Source organism: Aethina tumida, chromosome 6 (genome assembly GCF_024364675.1).
Source record: "Aethina tumida isolate Nest 87 chromosome 6, icAetTumi1.1, whole genome shotgun sequence".
Classification (NCBI taxonomy): Eukaryota; Metazoa; Arthropoda; class Insecta; order Coleoptera; family Nitidulidae; genus Aethina; species Aethina tumida.
Genome location: NC_065440.1, coordinates 11,269,177 through 11,278,835, shown reverse-complemented (window position 1 = coordinate 11,278,835; position 9,659 = coordinate 11,269,177). Strand labels below are relative to the sequence as shown.

General features: G+C 23.0%; 1 protein-coding gene across 1 annotated transcript; it reads right to left on the bottom strand.

Moving 5' to 3' along the window:
• Positions 1–379: 379 nt before the first annotated feature.
• On the bottom strand, positions 380–4,589 carry LOC109605489 (uncharacterized). The gene is made up of 3 exons (XM_020022079.2): positions 4,469–4,589; positions 751–904; positions 380–505 (listed from the first exon to the last, which is right to left on the bottom strand). Exons 2-3 carry the CDS (start codon positions 892–894, stop codon positions 404–406), a joined length of 246 nt encoding a protein of 81 aa, XP_019877638.1. The 5' UTR covers positions 895–904; positions 4,469–4,589; the 3' UTR covers positions 380–403.
• Between the last annotated feature and the right edge of the window lie 5,070 nt (positions 4,590–9,659).

The following is a 9,659-nucleotide window of genomic DNA, read 5'->3' as shown; positions in this document are numbered from 1 at the left end:
AACAACAAAAAAATAATAAACGTAACAACAACAATAAATAACAATAATAAAATGATTGAGCCATCCACACAATTTTTTTGCAAAACGTAAATTATCTATGTTACCACAATCCGGTCGTTAAGTCTGAAACAATTGGCTTTCTAAATTTTCCGTTAATCCCACATTACATACAAAATCTAATAACACATCTTCTGCGAACTAATCAGACCATGGTACGGTACCCAAAAATTAAACTTTCCGTCCGTCCGTCCGTCAGTTGCGCCGGTTTTTTTTTTATTTTTGTGTTAACACTAACTATAGATTTAGTTGAATTTGTTTTTTGTTTTTTTTTTTCTTATTTATTGTCGTTTTTTGTTATTTCTTTCGTCGTTCGTCCAGCGGGGGTGGGTGAGTGTCGGTCGGTTTAGTTGGCGGGCTTCGCCTCCCTCTTGTAGAACGTCCTGCTCTCCGGATGCCATCTGGGCACGTCGCCCAGCTCGTCCTTCTCGATCTCGTTCTCCAACAACTGCAACAACAAGCGACGCGTCCGTTCAATTCAATTTTTTTTTTATGATTTAGCTGCCAGTGAAAGCACTTCTTCAACTGTTACAACGACCCATTGTCCCGTCAATGGACGAATTGACTTAAACACTCCGTGGCGACGGCTTCCGCACGGGAATTATATCATTAAACTACATGGAAACTGAATTAAGACAATCGCAAACGCATGCAAAGAATGTCTGGGTTAAATACCTTATAAATTTTACTCACTTCTCTCAGCAACTCTTTGAGCTTGTCTATTCTTTCGCCGTTGGAACGGGTGGGCAGGTAACGGGCCTCGACGGCGACGTGGTCCAGGAACGTGGCCGCGAACATCACCAGGAACATGGCCAGCACCAGCTGTTTGGAGAACATCTTTGTCTTGCTGGAAATAATATAAAAATTAACTCACTCAATTGGACCAAATTAACTGATCCCATTTATTTGTGATGTTAATAAATATTTATACATGTTAAAATTTGTTAATTACTTAATATTTATTACTAGAATGTCGAAAAAGTAGTTTCTAAATTTAACTGCCTAAAACGTTCATTAATTCAACAATTAATTACGGATATGAATAATTTGAAGACACTTATGTGTGTACACATTTTATTGATTGTAATACGTAATTCTAAACACTGATCAATTCTGTTAAGTGTGTTTAGAATCAATGATTTCACATCTTAAAATATTATACTTTATTTTTAATATTACGATATCATTTAAAACTAATTAAACTGTTATTTGTTAATAATATTTTTTTTTTTTTTAAATATTTTTTATTATTAAATAAAATGTTTTACATATTAATTTGTTGGTAACAATAAAAATTTGTATTTTTAAATATTTATGCATAGATTTTTTCAAAAAATATTTATTTATATATTTAAATATTAATTTATTAGTAACAATCAATTTTTTCTAAATATTGTTTTTACTTTTTAATCTTTGATTTTTTATTTTACATGTTGTTTTATTACTAAGAATATCTTTTTTCTTTTCTTTAAAAATTTATTTCCTTCCAAAAAAATATTTTTATTATAAATAACCCAATCAATATATAAATATTAATTTATTGGTAACGATCAAAGTTTTTTATTTCTAAACATTATTTTTCTTTTTAATTTTTGATTTTTCATTCCACATATTATTTTGTCACTTAGAAAAGTAAATTTTCTTCTATATACATATTTTTTTTTTTTTCATAAAATATTTTTAATAAACAGAAATGTTTTAAATATTAATTTATTGGTAACAATCAAATTTTTTTATTTCTAAATATTATTTTTCCTTTTAAATATTGATTTTTCATTCCACATATTATTTTGTCACTAAGAAAAGTAAAATTTCCTCTTTATACATAGATTAATTCTCCAAAAAATATTTTTAATTATAAAGTGAAATGTTTTAAATATTAATTTGTTGGTAACAATCAAAATTTCTAAATATTTTTTTTTTTTCCTTTTAATTTTTGACTTTTTATTCTACATATTTTTTCATTACTAAGAAAACCTTTTTTATTTTTATTAAACATTGTTTTATTTCCAAAAAATATTTTTTATTATAAACACAAATCTGTTAAATACTAATTTATAGGTAACAATCAAAATTGTTCATTTCTAAACATTATTTCTTTAATTTTTGATTTTTCTTTCTACATATTATTTTGTCACTAAGGAAAGTAAAATTTCCTCTTTATACATAGATTAATTTTTTCAAAAAATATTTTTAATTATAAACTGAAATGTTTTAAATATTAATTTGTTGGTAACAATCAAAATATTTTATTTCTAAATAATGTTTTTTTCCTTTTTATCCTTTATTTTTCATTCACCTATTATTTGTTTCTAAGAAAAAAATTTTTTCCTTTTTATATATAGATTTTTTTCCAAAAATATATTTAATTATAGTTTTTTGTTTTTAAACATTGTTTTTCCTTTTTAATCTTTGATTTTTTATTCTACATGATATTTTGTAACTAAAAAAAGTTACTTTTTCTCTTTGAGTACTCATTTTTTTCCAAAATTTATTTTTTTATTATAAACATAAATGTTTTTAATAATTTAATTTATTGGTAATAATCAACTTTTTTTTGTTTCTAAATATTGTTTCCTTCTTTTAATTCCTGATTTTTGATTATACATATTATTTTGTCACTAAGAAAAGTAATTTTTCCTCTTTATACATAAATTTACAAAAAATATTTGTAATTATAAACTTAAATGTTTTAAATGTTAATTTGTTGGTAACAACCATAGTTTTCTTTTCTAAGCATTCTTTTTTTAATTTTTAATCAATGATTTTTCATTCTACATAATATTTTGTGACTAAAAAAAGTATTTTTTTCACTTTGAACATTCATTTATTTCCAAAAATATTTTTAATTATAAACTTAAACGTTTTAAATGTTAATTTGTTGGTAACAATCATAGTTTTTTTATTTCTAAACATTGTTTTTCCTTTTTAACCTTTAATTTTTAATTCTACATAATATTTTGTGACTAAAAAAGTAATATTTTTTCTTTGAACATTCATTTATTTCCAAAAAATATATTTTATTACAAACTTAAATTTGTAATAATTTATTGGTAATTATTAATTTTTTTATTTTTAAATATTGTATTTTCAATTCCTGATTTTTCATTCTACATATTTTGTCAGTAAGAAAAGTAATTTTCCCCTTTATATATAGATTTTTTCCCAAAAAATATTTTTAATTATAAACTTAAATGTTTTAAATATTAATTTGTTAGTAACAATCAGAGATTTAGAGTTTTTTATTTCTAAACATTATTTTTCCTTAATCTTTGATTTTTCATTCTACATAATTTTTTATGCACAAAAAAGTAACTTTTTCTCTTTGAATATTTATTTTTTATTCAAAAATATTTTTTATTATAAACTTAAATGTTTTAAAAGTTAATTCGTTAGTAATAATCAAACTTTTTTATTTCTAAATATGGTTTTTTCCTTTTAATTTCTGATTTTTCATTCTACATATTTTATCATATAGAAAAGTAAATTTTTCTCTTTATACATAGATTCTTTTCTTTAAAATATTTTTAATTATAAACTTAAATGTTTTAAATATTAATTTGTTAGTAACAATCAGAGATTTTTGTTTTTCCTTTTTAATCTTTGGTTTTTCATTCTACATATTATTTTGTCACTAAGAAAAGTAAATTTTGCTCCTTAAACATTGATTCTTTTCCAAAAAATATATTTTATTATAAACTGAAACGTTTTAAATATTATTTGTTGATAACAATCAATATTTTATTTATAAATGTTTTTTTGTTCCTTTTAAACTTTCATTTTTAATTCTACATATTATTTATTCATTAAGAAAAGTATTTTTTTCCCTTTATACATAATTTTTTTTTTACAAAAAATATTTTTAAATGTAAACTTAAATGTTTTAAATATTTTTTTATTTCTAAATATTGCGTTTTCCTTTAATTTTTTATATTATTTTGTTACTAAGAAAAGTAAATTACTGTAAACTAAAATGTGTTGTTCTTAAAATTAAATATTTTATTTATTATTAAGAATATTTAGTTTATTGTTAAAAAGAAAAGGTATTTTGTTTTTAAATATTGATTTTTTCTTGAAAAATATGTTCTATTACAATTTAAATATTTTAATTATTAATTTATTGTTCAAAATTTTATTTCTAAAAATTTTTTATACTTATATTATTTATCCCAAACATTACATTGTTATTATGAACACTTTAAAATATTATTGTATTCTTAAAACATATTTCTCTCTTTAGTGTTAATTAAAAAGAGAAATAATTATTATGTAATACTATTTGACAAGTTTTAAAAGCAACTACTCAAAATAAAATAATTATTCAAATTAAATAAAATATATTTGCCATTAAATTTATCGTACAAATAATAGATTATTTTTAATAAATGAATTATAATTAAAATTAACTTACAAAATATTATAATTGCCTGAAAAAGGAAAACTTCCAATAGAACAGAACTATTCGAGTTGCAAACTAAACACTGGAAAGTCGTTGGGAGTTCCCACCGTTATATACCCGCGCCCCGGAGTCGTGGGAGTCACAGCCGCCCCCGAAACTCTCCAACCCCCGACATTTCGGCAAATCGGGCTGAAAATCACCATCACGTAACATCAGTTGCATACATTAATTTACATGTTTATGACATCGAGTAATTTATGTTGCATATTATGCATTAATAAATGAGGTTAAGTAATGATTAATTCGGGGTTTCATAAATTGAAAAACTATTCAAAAAATCTGTGTAATAACGACGAATTAGTGACGGAACGAGGTACAATTAACGGCAGGTAATTAAAACGATTAATTAAAGTTCACGATAAATTTGTCCAATTGTGGTACAAATAGTTTTCTTCGCGTGGGCGTCTTTCTCCGTGTCATCCGGTTGTTTTCTTTATTCGGGGCGACGTTTTCTCAGTAATAGATTCCATTAGTGAGACGAAACTGGTTTAATTCCTTTATCATATTCGAAGGATCATCGTTCAAACATTTTTATTGGGTGTTCCGGTCGATTTATTGCTGTTCAAAAAGATTTGCAAGTATAATTTATCACGAAATGTCGAATTATATTTGCTGAAATAAAAATTTATGAATGTCATAAATAAATAGTCTTTAGAAGTCGATGAATGTAGGAGAAATGTAACAATGGAGGAATAATGTCAATATTTCTTTAAATTTTATTCCATCTATAAATTAGATTAATAAAAGGGAAAAACTGAGAATAAATAATTGTTTAGAATAAAAAATTATGATTTGAGTAGAAAAATTAATATTTAGAAAGTAAAAACTTTGCTCATTAACAGTAAATTATTATTTAAAATAACTAGAATTGGTAAAACCACATTTAGAATAAAATATGAGAGGACTAATTATACTTATAAACGAGAAATTTGCCATATTAACAACAAATTTATGTCTAAAATATTTTTGAATCATGTTCACAATAAAGACCTAAAAAGACAGATTAATATTTATAAAGAAAAAATTTCCTAATCTATCAATTAAAAAATACTTTAAACAAGATATACAAAATTTAAAACATAAAAAAAGAAATATGTACCAAAAACTGCTGATTTCTATTGTAGAATGCTTAAATAAATAATAAAAGTGATTTAAATAGATGTTAACAAAATGAAATATATTAAATTTCATAATATATCAATTAAAAAGTTATTTAAACAACAAAATAAAGTAAATCTAAAAAAAACTCTACTCATTAACAATAAATTATTGTTTAAAATAATCAGATTTGATAAAATCAATTTTGGAATAAAAAGTTTGAAAAGTCAAATTAATCAAAATTTGGCATATTAACAACAAATTCATGTTTAAAATGTTTTTTATGAGTAAAATAATTTTAAAGGATAACAAATATGTGTAATTTAGACAGTAAGGTTTAAAAAGAAATATCGGTGTTAAAAATGAATAATAAATGTTTATTTTATAAAATAAAAGAGTATAAATTGGGAGAGAAAATTAATATTTAGAAAGGAACAATTTTGCTCAGCAATAAATTACTGTCAAAATCATGTACATAATAAAAAACTAAAATTTCAGAAAACAAATTAATATTTATAAAGAAGAAACTTGGTATATTAACCATTTTATTGTTAATGATGTTTTAAATGTGTTTAATCTATAATATGTGTAAAATTATTTTAAAGGACAAAAAAATATGTGGAATTTAGACATTAAGGTTTAAAAAGAAATGTCAGTGTATAATAAAAAAACTGTTTATTTTAAATATAAATTAATGTTTTAAATGGTTTGAAGGAACAGAATATCGTTTAGAATAAAAATAATGATTCGAGAGGGGAAAATCAACACTGACAAAGATAAAAGTTTTGCTCATTAACAATAAATTACTGTTTAAAACAATGAGAGTTGTCAAAACCATGTTTAGAATAAAAAATTAAAGTCTGAGAACACAAATTAATATTTATATTAATTAATAAATTGATATTTTAAATATTTAAATGTGTAAAATTATTTTAAGGACAAAAAATTTGTGGAATTTAGACATTAAGGTTTAAAAAGTAATGTGTTTACAATAAAAAAGTGCTTAGTTAAAAATAAATTAATGTTTGAAATGGTTTGAAGTATCAGAACAACATTTAGAATAAAAATTATGATTTGAGAAGGAAATCAATATTTGGAAAGAAAAAATTTTGCTCATTAACATAAATTACTGTTTAAAACGACTAGAATTGTGAAAACCACGTTCAGAATAGAAAATTAAAGTTTGAGAAGACAAATATTATATTTATAAAGAAGAAATTTGGTATATTAACAAATAATATGTGGAATTTAGACATTAAGGTTTAAAAGGAAATATGTGTTTATAAAGAAAAACGTGTTTATTTACGTTAATATGTGTAAAATGATTTTAAGGACAAATAATATGTGGAATTTAGACATAAAGGTTTGAAAGGAAATATGTGTTTATAAAGAAAAACGTGTTTATTTACTAAATAAATTAATGTTTAAAATGGTTTGAAGTATCAGAATAACATTTAGAATAAAAATTATGATTCGGGAGGGAAAATTAATATTTAGAAAGAAAAAAGTTTGCTTATTAACAATAAATTACTGCTTAAAACGACTATATTTGTCAAAACCATGTTCAGAATAAAAAAATAAAGTTTGAGAACACAAATTAATATTTATAAGGAAGAAATTTGGTATATTAACAATAAATTGATGCTTTAAATGTTTTCCACTAAATCGTTAATATGTGTAAAATGATTTTAAGGACAAATAATATGTGGAATTTAGACATTAAGGTTTAAAAGGAAATATGTGTTTATAAAGAAAAACGTGTTTATTTACAAAATAAATTAATGTTTAAAATGGTTTGAAGTATCAGAACAACGTTTAGAATAAATATTATGATTCGGGAGGGAAAATTAATATTTAGAAAGAAAAAAGTTTGCTTATTAACAATAAATTACTGCTTAAAACGACTATATTTGTCAAAACCACGTTCAGAATAAAAAATTAAAGTTTAAGAAGACAAATTAATATTTATAAAGAAGAAATTTGGTATATTAACAATAAATTGATGCTTTAAATGTTTTCCACTAAATCGTTAATATGTGTAAAATGATTTTAAGGACAAATAATATGTGGAATTTAGACATTAAGGTCTAAAAGGAAATATCAGTGTTTATAAAGAAAAAAGTGTTTATTTACAAAATAAATTAATGTTTAAAATGGTTTAAAGTATCAGAACAACGTTTAGAATAAATATTATGATTCGGGAGGGAAAATTAATATTTAGAAAGAAAAAAGTTTGCATATTAACAATAAATTACTGCTTAAAACGACTAGATTTGTCAAAACCATGTTCAGAATAAAAAAATAAAGTTTGAGAAGACAAATTAATATTTATAAAGAAGAAAATTAACTTATTAAGAATAGATTGATGTTTTAAATGTTTTTCAATTAATCGTTAATATGTGTAAAATGATTTTAAGGACAAAAAATATGTAGAATTTAGACATTAAGGTTTAAAAGGAAATATCAATGTTTATAAAGAAAAAAGTGTTTATTTACAAAATAAATTAATGTTTAAAATGGTTTGAAGTATCAGAATATTTAGGAAAAAAGACTGTTTAAATTGCTTAGAAAGAAATTTTTGTATATAAGAAGTAAAATCAAAGTTTAAGGTGGTTTAGAATAAAACATTCATATTTATAATGTATAATTTATTCTATAATAAATTATTGTCTATTTTGAACTATTTTAGTTTAAAACATAAAACAAAATAAATTAAATTGTTATTTTGAAAGAAAATATAATATTTATTTCAATTATTAAAAAGTCAATGATATTAAGAAATTAAATTATATATACTTAAAATCTAATAAACATAAATAATTTGAATATCTCTATTAATAAGTAAAGCATTTAAAAATATATTCATCGCGGAGACATCTCAGAACAGCCATAAGAACTAACGTTTAGAAAACTTGAGAAATCTTCTAGCAGTTCGTCTTCTCAACACCAGGTGAGGTTAGCTGTTCTTACTAACCAATGTAAGTTTAATTTATTTATTAGATGTCAATAGTTTATCACAATTATTTTAAACATTTCAACATAATTAGTCAGACGTATGTATTGAAAACTATTTTTTTTTTAATTGCGAACATCAACCAGCCACTTATCAGCGACAAACTCATGACCCATTGAAACATTAACAAAACTTATTAATATCAAATTAACCCCAGAACCAACGAATTGCGTGAGAATTCGCTTTCAATTTTCGTGCTAGTAAATATCAAATGTTAGATGGTCATATTAATACGGCAACATCTAATAAGTGATTTTATGTAACTAGCAGTGAACTAGGTTTATGACCGACAATTACTTTTTGCCCGGCCATTTCATTTGCACTCGCTTCATTTTCATCAACAATGAATTCAATTTACGACTTCAATAATCCGTACGTGTTAAATTTATAAGGCGCATAGAAAAATCGCCCATTAGAAAATCGCACAACTATTGGGTTGGGTTACTTACAGTGGTGGCCAGAGAAGTGGTAACATTACAGTCTTAACTTAAATTAGGCAACGCACACCTTTAATTACATGCAATCAAAATATTTTATATTTTATTTAAAATAATTATCATAGTGGAGAGAAATTAATGTAACATTATAAAATATCCCTATATTTAATTGTGTGTATGTCCTCATCTATTTCATCAAAGTTCTGTGCAACGTTTAGTCATTGAACGAAGAAAGAAACTGTTTAAAATTAAGCCAGATGTAAAACTTCTTAAGCAATTTTGTGTAAACTAAAGACAAAAGTGAAACTTCCTTATCAATTATTTAATGTCAACCTTCTTAAACAATCCTCCATAAAGTAATCAAAAATTCAAACAGGATTCAAATGATTACGATGGGACAAAAGTGAAACTTCCTTATCAATTATTTAAGAGAAACTAATATAACATTATAAAATATCCCTATATTTAATAGTGAGTATGTCCTCATCTATTTCTTCAAAGTTCTGTGCAACGTTTAGTTATTGAAAGAAGAAAGAAACTTTTTAAAATTAAGCCAGATGTAAAACTTCTTAAGCAATTTTGTGTAAACTAAAGA

Coding starts and splice junctions, on each gene's coding strand:
- LOC109605489 (XM_020022079.2), bottom strand. CDS start 894: ATGTTCTCCAAACAGCTGGTGCTGGCCATGTTCCTGGTGATGTTCGCG. Junction 506..750: donor TCAAAGAGTTGCTGAGAGAA/GTGAGTAAAATT, acceptor TTGTTGTTGCAG/TTGTTGGAGAACGAGATCGA.